Here is a 13,306-nt window from a genome sequence, read left to right as displayed (position 1 = left end):
AAGTGATGAAGAAGAAGTAAGAAAAGTGATTGGTGAAGATAATGACAAAGAGTGTGACAACATGGGGAAAACTTGCGAGAATGAGATAGGAATTGGGAATGAAAATCTGATAGAACAAGGGGATGAAGAGAAAAATGATGAGTCTCATGAGTATAGTCAATTAGGGCATGGTCATCGAGTGAAGCAGCCATCAGTGCGGTTACGAGACTATGTGACTAACACTATTTGTAAGTTGAGCCCATCCACCCCGCTGCCTACTCCATCGCATGCCTCTGGTACGTGTTATTCCATAGCACATGATGTAAATTGTGATAAATTTTCTTTGCACCATCGAAATTTTCTTGCAGCTATTAGTGTCGAAAATGAGCCAAAATCCTTCCATGAGGCAGTGAAAGATGAAAGATGGAGGGAAGCCATGAGGAAAGAAATTGACGCATTGGAAGATAATAAAACATGGGAGGTAACTACACTACCTCATAAAAAGAAGGCACTTGGCTGTAGATGGGTTTATAAGATCAAATACAATTCTGATGGAACCGTAGAACGATACAAAGCTCGCCTGGTCATTTTTGGTAATCACCATGTAGAAGGGGTGGATTTCACAGAAACATTTGCTCCAGTAGCCAAGATGGTGACTGTGAGGGCATTTCTAGCAGTGGTGGCAGCTAAACGGTGGGAAGTGCATCAAATGGATGTACACAATACTTTCCTTCATGGAGACCTTGAAGAGGAAGTGTATATGAAAATGCCACTGGGATTCAAAGTTGATCATACCAAAATGGTGTGCAAGCTTAAAAAGTCTCTCTATGGGCTTAAACAAGCACCAAGGTGTTGGTTCGCGAAATTGTCCTCAGCTCTTAAAAGGTATGGATTCAAGCAATCTTATTAAGATTATTCGCTATTTACATTGCAAAATGGAGAGACACGTATTAATATGCTTGTGTACGTCGATGATTTGATAATTTTTGGAAATGACCATGATAGCATACAAACATTCAAAAATTATTTGAGTGATTGTTTCCGCATGAAAGATTTGGGAGTGCTGAAATATTTTTTAGGCATTGAAGTTGCCAGGAGTCAAGAAGGAATTTATTTGTGTCAGCGTAAGTATGCATTGGATATTCTTTCTGAGATTGGTGCATTGGGAGCTAAACCTGCATGATTTCCTATGGAACAAAATCATCGGTTGATGCAGTCTAAGAGTAGTTTACTTGAAAATCCTGAAAGTTATAGGCGTTTGGTTGGAAGACTCATCTATCTATGTTTCACTCGGCCAGATTTATCATATTGTGTGCATGTTTTGTCGCAATTTATGCAAAACCCACGAGTTGAGCATTGGCAAGCAGCACTGCGTGTTGCAAGGTACTTGAAAGGAAATCCTGGGCAAGGCATTTTATTGCGAAGCGAATGTGATCTACAATTGTATGGATTGTTTGATTCGGATTGGGCAAGCTGTCCTTTGACTCGAAGATCGCTTACGGGATGGTTTGTGCTTTTGGGAAACTCTCTAATTTCATGGAAGACAAAGAAGCAACACACAGTATCTAGATCTTCTCCCGAGGCAGAATATAGATCTATGGCAATGACGGTTTGTGAGTTGAAATGGTTGAAGGGACTTCTACTGGATTTGGGGGTTATGCATACCACACCCATTAGACTTTACTGTGATAGTCAAGCTGCATTGCACATGGCTAAAAATTCAGTTTAAAATGAACGCACCAAACGCATAGAAGCCGATTGCCATTTTTTGAGAAATGAGATTGGAAGAGGAACTATTTCTCCTTCCTATGTCTCAACGCATGTACAACTCGCCGATATCTTTACCAAAGCATTGGGACAACGACAACTCCAATACTTCATTCGCATGTTGGGCATTTGAGATCTTCATACACCAACTTGAGGGGGGTAATAGCAGTAATATTATTCTATATATGTAAAGATCATATACTGTATATTATTTTGGTAGTACTGTATAATATTTTGGTAGAGATTTATTTCTTACCATGTTTTAAGTAGATTGTTTTAAAGTGTTTTAGGTAAGATTGGGAATATATCTTTGTATATATATTTTGCTCTGGTTACAGTGAATAAACACAGAGAGAACACAGATAACTTCTCTTCCTTTTATTCTGTTGCCTTTGTTTCTTACTGCACTAACAACGAGCATGGCTGGAAGAAGACTGATTGTTTAAGCGCCACTCACTACGGTTCCTACCTATACCATGCAGGCTATGGTGCTCCCGGTTAGTGTCTATAATGATATTGATAAAATCTATAGGGAATTTCCTTTGGGGTCATTTTGAAGATACTAGAAAGATCCATACTGTGAGTTGGTCAAAAGTGTGTAAGCTCATGTGCATGGGTGGGCTTGGACTCAGGCCTGCGAGAGATTTCAACTTGGAGTTCTTGACTTAACTTGCATGACAAATTCTTACTTGTCCGGACAAATTATAGGTGAAAGCCTTGCGCGAAAAGTATATCAAAGATGAAGATTTTCTTAGAGCTCCTTATCCGGCCAATGCTTCTTAACATACAGAGGAAAAATATGGATTGACAGAAGATGATGGCTGCCCGGTGTGAGTTTGCTATGAGTTGCTGGAACCGGTGCCAAGTGCGCCGACTCATTTTAATGTTGCAGCGCATACCCCCTGCTTCATTGGATCGAGGAAAATTGCGATAGAAAAAAATGACAACCAGACGGTGGGGAGTTAGAAGTTGATGTTCCTGTATATGTTGTGGAATATTTGGAAGGCTTGCTAGAATTTGTCTTCAATAGCACTATTCTGTCGCAAGAGATGTGGTGAAGCGGACAATGAAAAAGGTCGAAGAAGCGCAACGGTTCTTGGTCAAACATCATGGGCTCACGCTTGGGAGGAAGGTATGGGTTAGCTGGTCGTCGCCTGTCCAAGGGACGATCAAGCTCAACATGGACGGTGCTAGGAAGGCTAATTCGGGCATGGCTAGTGCGGGAGGTGTGTTCCGTAATCACATGGGTTCTTGGATCATGGGATTCACGTCTAAAATTGGGATCACTAGTAGTTTTATCGCGGAACTCTAGGTTTTTTGCCAGGGCCTAAATATTGCCAAAAATAGGGGTTTGGAGCGGCTTGTTGTGGAGATTGACTCGGAAGCAATGATTAACGCCGTTAATTAAAGGGGAAAATGAGTCTCACTTGGTAGCTAATACACTCATCACCGATTGCAAGGCCATCATGAAACGTTTCCACGTCTACGATATCACCGATATTCTTCGTGAAGGCAACCAGTGTGCAGACATTATGGCCAACTTGGGACAAAGCAGCAACTGCAGGACAACAATCCTGACTCAGTCCCCGAAAGGCATAAGGAACATCCTTTAAAGAGACACTAGAAACGTGGCTACAAGGAGAATCTACTAATTCTTGGGACCTCCTGGTCCCTCCCGTGCACAAAAAAAAAAAAAATGTGAACTGCTTTTTAGAAATACTAGTAGTTGCACTCAGCCATATATATAAGAAATATAATATACAGAGATGTGTAATATTTGAAATAGAATATTGCAATGGTGTGTATCCCGTGGATGAATTAGAACTATTTTGTTGCACAATAGCATTGTATGCTAATAGAGAATTTTCTACAAACAATGAATAAAATAATTAGAAATTATTAAATAACAAATTAAAATTGATAGGTAATTAAAGAATTATATCAAAAATTGCTATAAAAAAAAAAAGGAACCCAAAAACTCAAAAGCAATGTATTATTATGATCAATGTTGAAAAAATCGCTAGGCGCCCTCTAGGTGCCTAGGGACCGCCTAGGGCGCCTAGCGTCTAATCGGCGTCTAGGCGCGATTTTTGCAACAGTGATTATGATAGATAAGTTCATGCCCGTAATAATGTTTTAGAATATGTTTTCAAAATATTTCTTCTTCACATAAATATAACAAATAATAAATTGTGTGTAGTAGTTGTACTTAGTCTTTTACGATCAATATTTTCAGACCATCTGGATTGTTAATCTGAGATGCAGACACGTACAACTAGCCATGTATACATAATAATAATAATACTAACTATCCTAATCCTAACTATCCTAATATAATATACTATATACTATATTAATATAAATAAACAAAATAATTATCATTAATATAAATAAACAAATTAATTCATCGTGTAAAGAGCTAGTTTTAATATTATTTGGTCAACAATAGTTTTAATTTTGTGGTAATAGTCAATTGTTCTTATCTTGTGTTTTCGGACCGAGAAGCTTCGCATTTCATTTCACTCTGAACCTCTCTAGCTCTTTACACGATGAAGAACTTCCTCTATCTCTCTAAAATTCTCGCTCGATTTACCGTTTAATCTTACCATTCTGAGTGTATAATCAGTATATCCATTCCAAAATCAATACTTGATTTTGGAATAGATCTTTGAATCTGATGTCTCATAACAACACTACTTAGCAAGGAAGGGAGTTCGCAGCACCCAGTTCCAGCATAATGTTTCGCTCCAGAATTCATCTCACAATCAATTCAGGTAAATGTTGTAACCCGAATTGATTAATCTATGTAATTTTGTTCAAAAATTTGCGTAGATATTGTATTATGATGTAATCTGGAAGGAATAAGGTTAATACTCTACTAATCATACTGACCTAGGGCGAGATCTGACATTTGATGTTTATGTTTTTCAAGTGCATGTTGGGATAAAGAAAAAGTTAACAGCGATTTGCTACAGATGAATTTTTTCATTCCTAAATCTGGAAAAGATTGACTTAATACACTACTATTCATCGTCACCTAGTTAGAGATCTGTTCTAAATCTAAACTGTTTTCATGTTCATGTTTGTATACATTTAATTTGACCGTAAAGCTTCATTCATGCTAGAGACAAAACTATATTGGTTATGGGTAATTTATTGAACTTAATTTATTGTGATTTACTTTCTGGTCATTGTTGTAAAGGTCTGTCTAAGTGTGTTCTGAGATTTACTTTCCTTTGTGATAGTTTTCAGTCATACAAGATTTTTAGAGCATCAGTGGTGTAATAATCAGAATAGTAGATAGATTTACCTTTGTTTTGGTCCAGATGCTTCCTCTTAGACCCAATAGTGAGTGAAGATGTAATTTTCCTCATGTTGTCTTCAGAGTATGGTTATACTGACTATATGTTTGGAGAGATAGTTATGAAAATGTTTTCTAACGATGTATGGAGTCCCTTTTATACTTCTTAAATAATAATTTCATATTGAAAGAGTAAGGTCATCAGTTTCTTGAAAACTGGTTCAACACAACTTAAAAGATTGATCTTTATTATGAATATATTGGAATACTATGAGTTTTATGTGTGCTATTTATTGAAAAGTATTCAAATGACTCATTTGTTTTCACAGTTTGAAAATTCATCATTTCTGCCAATTTGATTTATTTAATTTTAAGCATGAGCCTAAATAAGATATATTTTTATGTCCTTTTCCCATTAAGTGTTAGCAATTCTTGAAAACTTGGACATCCTCTTCAAGCAAAAAGTTAGTTGGTTATAGCAATGTTTTAATAGAATTTTAGTAATACTCATACTTTGTTAATTTCATATTTTTTTTAAAGATAAATGATTTAAAATTCTTAGTTTGCGTAACAAATCACCAAATGTGATTTATTTTAATTACACTTTTTTACATGAATGTGATTTTGTTTATGTGACTTGTGTTTTTTATGATTATTAGTTTTCATGGCATGCATCTGCAAACTATGGTTAGAATTTTACTTATAGACTAACTTGTGAATTTCATATTTTTTATTAGTTTTCATGGCATGCATCTGCAAACTATGATTAGAATTTTACTTATAGACTAACTTGTGAATTTCATATATAGAATTTTACTTATAGACTAACTTGTGAATTTCATATTTTTATATGAAGATAAGGAAAAAGCTATGTATTCAGTTAGCAGAAAAATAAACAATTAAAGAAGTACAGAAGGGTTTAGATCAAAAATCAAGTTTCATTCTCCCGTACACAATCATTATAAAGTACATAGACAATCTTCTAGTCATCCCTTTAGAACATCATCTTCTGTGTTTGCCATTAGGAAGGTGCTCCACCACCTGCAAAAAATAATAGAAAACAGCCTATGCACAACAGTGTATAGATGTAAAGCATGTTGCAATGAATTAGTTAAGTCTGTATGCATAATTAGAAATCTGCCCACATGCCCATTACTCCTCCTGCATACATTTAGATATACAGAAAAATAGAAAGTACAATGTAGATATTCAAGAATGATTTAAAAACATATGACATAGGTAAATCACCAACAAAAAGTTCAGACTTAGTCCAATCTACAACAAAAAGTAGGTTTGATAGCACTGTCACAGTGCTATTGATTCAGAATGATACTAGACCACAAAAAAAAAAAAGATAAACTACCACAAAGGTGGTATATTGTCTCAAGCCAATGACCAGTTCTGAAATACACTCAGAAATTAAATTTTTTTCTTGCTTAACAGTCACATTTGTTGCCTTCTTAAGTTTGTTTGATGAAGAGAATTGGTCCATAATGGATCTCTTCACACCATTTGCCATCTTAAGTTTGTTTGATGAAGAGAATTGGTCCATAATGGATCTCTTCACACCATTTGAGTCTTCAGAGTCGGTGTCAAGCCTTTTGGACTGTTATGCACTAATTGAGTTGTTTACTTCATCTCCATTAGAAGCTTCATGTTAATTTTTAAAATATAAACTTTTAACATCAAAAAAAATTTTAAAGACATTTTTTGTGAAGTACAAATAATTACCTAATCTGATTCATCATCCTCATCTATCATTTTAGAGATCAAATCATTTTCTTGGTTCTCCTTAAATTTTGAACAGTACGTAGAGACTAAGAGCTCATCCCTCCAAACTCTCATAACAGTAAAGGCTAGAGTAGCTCCCTTCATTTGATTCATTTTTAATGATATCTTAAATATCATTGCCATTCTAATTAAGGATTCCAATTCTTTTAGAATATCAGACCCCTAAAAGAAAGACAAAAGACATTTTTTATAAACAGACCAGTAAAAATAAACCATATGAATGTTAGTTTATCATATCAACATTTTTTTAAGAATGTAAGTTTACCTTATTATACTTTTTGTACAAAATGCTGGCAGAGATATAACCACTAAATTTGAATACTCTCTATCCCATAAAAGAAAGGGAGCATATCCTAAATATTTATCTAAAACCCTCACTTTCATCCTATACCTGGTCATTCCTCTTTATATTTTTTATCACAAGTTGAACAAATCAGATCATCTCCTTCTTGCTTGAGCTTTTTGTTGCATCTTGGTGACATGCAAGAGATGTACACCCAGCCAAAAGACTCTTCAATGCCTACAATTTCAATTAGAAATAAAATTCACCATCCTGCACTCATACATAATGTACTTGGTTAGATTTAAATAATCTGGAATATGTATCATATTCAATAAAAGAGATTTTAGGGTTTAGAAACAAAACAATCTCACCTCCTTTTTTCCTAGAGATCACCCACTGAAGTGACAATCACAACACCACTCCTAAAATCAGAAATACCTATTGACTGGGACAATACTGATACTGTGTACAAGACTATGAACATCATTTAACCTACAGCAAAAATAATCTCCAGTTGAGATACACATATTGTGTATAAAGTAGAATAGGTTAACTGTGTATATTGTTCTCTAGTCACTTTGACCTGACATCAACACATTCCTGTTAAGATGCATTGAAATAAAGTTCCGTAGCATTATAAGAGCTGGTGATCCTGACTTCACCTATTTTAATGATATATATGTTAATCAAATAATATGATATTTAATAGGAAAACATAAAAAAAAAATAGTAAAGAACATAATAGGATAATTTACCATTGACAATTTTAGCACGACAAAGTTGAATAACCACAATGTTGATTCTTTCAGATCTGCATTATAGAATGGTAGCATGGCATCTACATGATTGTCCCACACTGTGCATTTTAATGTATTTCCCTTATATGTAAATGTGTTAGAAATACAGATTCTCATTTTAAAGAAATTAATAGATGGATTATATGCAACTTACTCATTGTCAGCAATTCTGAAGTCTATTAGCTTGGATGGTTTACCACCAATAATTTTGTCAACATGAGCATGAATTTCAATTACTCTGCCCTTTACATCTTTAAATACAGAAAATACATAAAGATTGATCCTAAATATTTAATGAAAGATAGCATAAAATGAAGAAATTCTAAGTAAACTTTTTCATTTTATGCTATTTTTCATTAAATATTTAGGATCAATCTTGACGTATTCTCTGTATTTAAAGATGTAATAAGCAGAGTAATTGAAATTCATGCTCGTGTTGACAAAATCATTAGTGATTAACCAGCCAAGCTAATAGACTTCAAAATTGCTGACAATGAGTAAACGGCATACAATTCATCTATTTATTTCTTTAAAATGAGAATCTGTATTTCTAACACATTTACATATAGGGGAAATATATTAAAATGCATAGTGTGGGACAATCATGTAGCTGTCATGCTACCATTCTATAATGCAGATATGAAAGAACCACTCATTGTGGTTATTCAGCTTTGTCGTGCTAAAATTGTCAATAATAAATTATCATATTATGTTCTACACTATTTTTTTTATGCTTGTGTATTAAATAGCATTGTATTTGATTAACATATGTATCATTAAAATAGATGAAGTCAGGATCACCAGCTCCTATGATGCTACGAAGCTTTATTTCAATGCATCTTATCAGAAATGTGTTGATTTCAGGTCAAAGTAAGTAACTAGAGTACAATATACACAGTTAACCTATTATACTTTATACACAGTGTGTATACTTAATTGATTTTATACTATCTTAACTTTCTTTTTTTTGGTGTAGGTTAAATGATGTTCGCAGTCCTGTACACAGTATCAGTACTGTCCTAGTCTACAGGTATTTCTGATTTTAAGAGTGGTGTTGTGATTGTCACTTCAGTGGGTGATCTCTAGGAAAAAAGGGGGTGAGATTGTTTTGTTTCTAAACCCTAAAATCTCTTTTATTGAATATGATACATATTTGATATTCCAAATCATTTATATCTAACCAAGTAAATTATGTATGAGTGCAGGATGGTGAATTTTATGTTCCAACTGAAATTGTAGGCATTGAAGGGTCTTTTGGCTGGGTGTACATCTCTTGCACGTCACCGAGATGCAACAGAAAGCTCAAGCAAGAAGGAGATGATCTGGTTTATTCAACTTGTGAGAAAAAAATATAAAGAAGGAATGATCAGGTATAGGGTGATAGTGAGGGTTCTAGATAAATATTTATGAGATTCTCCCTTCCTTTTATGGGATAGGGAGTGTTCAGATTTAGTGGGTATCCCTGCTAGCATTTTGTACAACAAGGTAAACTTACATTCCTAAAAAATGGTAATATGATAAACTAACATTTATAAGGATTATTTTTAGTGGTTTGTTTATAAAAAATGGATTTTGTCTTTGTTTTAGGGGTCTGATATTCCAAAAGAATTGGAATCCTTAATTGGAATGACAATGATATTTAAGATATCATTAAAAATGAACCAAATGAAGGGAGCTACTCCAGCCTTTACTATTATGAGAGTTTTGAGGGATGAACTCTTAGTCTCTACGTACGGTTCAAAATTGAAGGAGAACCAATTCCAAGAAAAAGATTTGATGCCTAAAATGATAAATGAGGATGAAGTGGAGGATGATGAATCAGATCAGGTAATTATTTATATTTCACAAAAAAATGTCTTTAAAAAAATTTTTTGTGGTTAAAAATTAATATTTTTAAAATTAACAAGAAGCTTCTAATGGAAATGAAGTAAACAGCCTAATCAGTGCAGAATAGTCCAAAAGGCTTGACACTGACTTTGAAGACTCAAATGGTGTGAAGAAATCCCTTATGGACCAATTCTCTTCATCAAACAAACTTAAGAAGACAAAAATGTGACTGTTAAGCAAGAAAAAATTTAATTTCTGAGTGTATTTCAGAAGTGGTCATTGGCTTGAGACAATATACCACCTTTGTGTGGTATTTTATCTTTTTTGTGGTCTGGTATTGGGACATTCTGAATCAATAGCAATGTGGCAGTGCTATCAAACCTACTTTTTGTTGTGGATTGGACTAATTAAAACTTTTTGTCGATGATTTACCTATGTCATATGTTTTTAAATCATTCCTAAATATCTACATTGTACTTTCTATTTTTCTGTATATCTAAATGTATGCTGGAGGAATAAAAAGCCCACATTAGGGCTAAGGATGGAAATCTTTTGAATAGAGATCTGAAAGCTATGATAGTACTTCAAAGCACACATACAGGGTTATTCATAGCACTGGCACAATGCTATGAATGTTATTGAGTGATATTTTATTGGACTTATATCATCATTTTGTCATGCTGATTTATTATTGGTCAAAAAAAAAAAAAATTGCTTTACTGTACTATATGTCTACTGTTGTGTTTCTATTTTTGTTGTTATCTAACTTTATGCAGACTCTAAATGGAAACATAAGGCAGCAAACAAACTCAGTTACCAATTCAATCATGCAATCTCTGACAAGGGTTATCAAGATGGTGAAGGAAATCAACTAGATTTTTTAGTGTACTAAGTGTTTATTCAACATTATACTGTATTTATGTACCATTATTATTCAAATACATGAATTCCTAAATTCATATTATAAAAACTTCATAGCCTATTCAAATATCACATATTTAGTTCTTGCAAAAAAAAAAAAAAAAAAACATGTACCTATGCAACATGGCAATTTATATCCTACACCACGGCGCGCGTTGCACTGTGCGCCCAGATGCAAAACGACGTTGTTTTAATTTAATTTTATTTTTTTTTTGTTGAAATTTCCCGCCTCAGTGTATGGCAGTTAATTTTTCTTTAAAAAAAAACCATGTTCAAAAATGTACATAATGTTATACTAGAATACACATAATAGTATACATGAATGTACATAATTATATAACAAAATATACATACTCTTTTTAAAAGATAATACACATAATCTAACATAATACATAATAAACATAAACTTTTAACATAATACACATCAACTCTTAACATAATACACACAAATTTTCTGATTCGGATGTACATAATTGTATAAAAAGAATGTACATAATTGTATAAAAAAATATATATAATTGTATGAACAAATATACATAATTGTATGAACAAATATACATAATTGTGTGAACAAATATACATAATCACAGCAACTTCCTACCGCGTCTTCCAAAACGACGTCGTTTTGGGAGGCGCGCCGCTCACAGTGCTACGCGCCGTGGTGTAGGGTATAACAATTGATGCAACATGCATTGCCAAACACCAAAAACACACAAGTAACTGTAAATAAAAACAATTATATTCCATTTTCAAAAAATGTTTTCAGATTTCAAAGTGTTCAAACAGGTATGTGGAGTTTAATTTTTTTTTTTTTTTAAATAATACTAAGCTAACACCCACATATATGATATATTGATATGTATACACAACTAATATACATACATATTCTTAAAATGACGCCGAATTTTGTAGGTGGGAAAACTTTTAGCCCAAAGTTGTTGCTTTATTAATGATGATGACTAGTATTGTCCCGTGCGATGCACGGTTAAATATTAAAAATTTGTTTGTAATGTTATAATGGATAAATAATTATTAAAATTATTTGAAATTGTTTATGATACAGGTAATTGAAGTACAATAAATAAATTATTTGAAGTTGTCTCACCAGCGACAGTGTGGGAGAACCTCTCAAAGTGAGGGGGATTCCTTGTACAAAGTGAGCAAAAGTCTAGCCTTTGTGATTCATGTTCAGTTGAGTTACCATGATTTACATCCTCCCAGATGCTCTGTCGAGTCGGGGTGTTGGGGGGCCTAAGGGTTGGGGTTCAATCTTTTGGAGGAATGAATTACAATTATATTAAAAAAAAAAACTTGTTATTGAATATTATGTACAAATAGAATTGTATGTATATATATAATTATATAAAAGATATGTTATGTATAATGTATAATTATATATGTATCCGACATATGATTATAATATATAAATATAATAATTAATTATTTTAAATTAGATTGGGGGTTACACCCATCAAATTAAATTATGCATTTTATTGGTAACGTAATTAAATGCATTTTTTGAGGTTTGAGAATACTGTTTTGGGTGGGATTTTTTTTGGTAACGTAATTAAATGCATTTTTTGAGGTTTGAGAATATTCTTTTGGGCGATTTTTTTTTAATTTATTTTTGGGAAAATGGCACTTTTTCCCCCTATGTTATATACTTATAGCACTTTTTTCCCTCAATTATTTAAGTGGCTCTTTTTCCCCCTGAAATGTTAAATGGACATATTTACCCTTAAAATAAATATTTCATTTATTTTTATTCTCCAATAAATTATTACTATAATTTGGTTCAAACCAGATACTATAGTAACCAAACCAAAATATTCCAATTACAATTTATAATCAAAACGCGATATTTAGAGTTTATTAAAATCGCGAACTGGAATGGCCGGTTCATGTTCCGAACTGAAAAAATAAAATACATTTATTGTTGAATTTAAACTATTTTAAAATAAAAAATAAAATTTTTAAATAAAGACGGTTCAAAATCGCGAACGGGATCCGGAACCGCCGGTTCATGATCCAGTTTTTTTTTTATTCTTAAATTTAATAAATTGAAATCCAAATATTGGGTTCTAGATCTGAATCATAACTGAAAACTTTTAATTCGATTGCTATAGTGTCTGGTTCAGTTCGAACCGAACCGTGGTAATCGCTACATATACGCAATAATTTGTTGGAGAAGTAAAATAAATAAAATGTTTACTTTAAGGGTAGAAATGTCAATTTAATATATTATGGGGGAAAACCACCACTTTTAAAATAATTGAGGGGGCTAATGTGCTTACATAAATAATTGAGGGGGAAAAAGTGCTATAAGTATATAACATAGGGGGAAAAATTGCCATTTTCCCTTTATTTTTTAAAAGTTTCTGCTTTGTTATAATCTCTAATAGAGATTATGATTATATATAATGTTAGATAGATAGATGTTATTTTCTCTTTATTAATTACGCTCCTAGTACTCACAAATAAATATCTTTATATTTAACGAAAATGACGAGTTTGGTCCCTGAGTTATAATCGTAGTGACGACTCAGTCCCTATGTTATTACTGTATTCATTTTTAGTCCTTTAGTTATGAAAGAAGTGGCAAGTTTGGTCCCTCACACTGAGTCACGCTAGTGGTGCATG

The 13,306-nt window shown here is 33.1% G+C and overlaps 1 protein-coding gene and 1 long non-coding RNA gene across 3 annotated transcripts; both read left to right on the top strand.

Annotated features, from left to right (window-relative positions):
* The first annotated feature begins 1,168 nt into the window (after positions 1-1,168).
* Positions 1,169-1,708, top strand: LOC109177275 (uncharacterized mitochondrial protein AtMg00810-like). The gene has a single exon (XM_019326584.1). It carries the CDS (start codon positions 1,169-1,171, stop codon positions 1,706-1,708), a length of 540 nt encoding a protein of 179 aa, XP_019182129.1.
* Positions 1,709-4,248: 2,540 nt separating this feature from the next.
* On the top strand, positions 4,249-10,200 carry LOC109177299. 2 transcript variants are annotated; one of them, XR_002053559.1, is made up of 5 exons: positions 4,249-4,520; positions 8,895-9,015; positions 9,124-9,403; positions 9,506-9,745; positions 9,847-10,200. It is a non-coding gene; the product is annotated as an uncharacterized LOC109177299 (long non-coding RNA). The 2 variants fall into 2 exon arrangements; XR_002053558.1 differs by having other exon boundaries at positions 9,506-10,200.
* Positions 10,201-13,306: the final 3,106 nt, after the last annotated feature.

The sequence above is a fragment of the Ipomoea nil genome, unplaced genomic scaffold (assembly GCF_001879475.1).
Source record: "Ipomoea nil cultivar Tokyo-kokei standard unplaced genomic scaffold, Asagao_1.1 scaffold0804, whole genome shotgun sequence".
NCBI classification, from domain to species: Eukaryota; Viridiplantae; Streptophyta; class Magnoliopsida; order Solanales; family Convolvulaceae; genus Ipomoea; species Ipomoea nil.
Note: the sequence above shows the minus strand (reverse complement) of the source record. Positions and strands in the feature narration are given on the sequence as shown.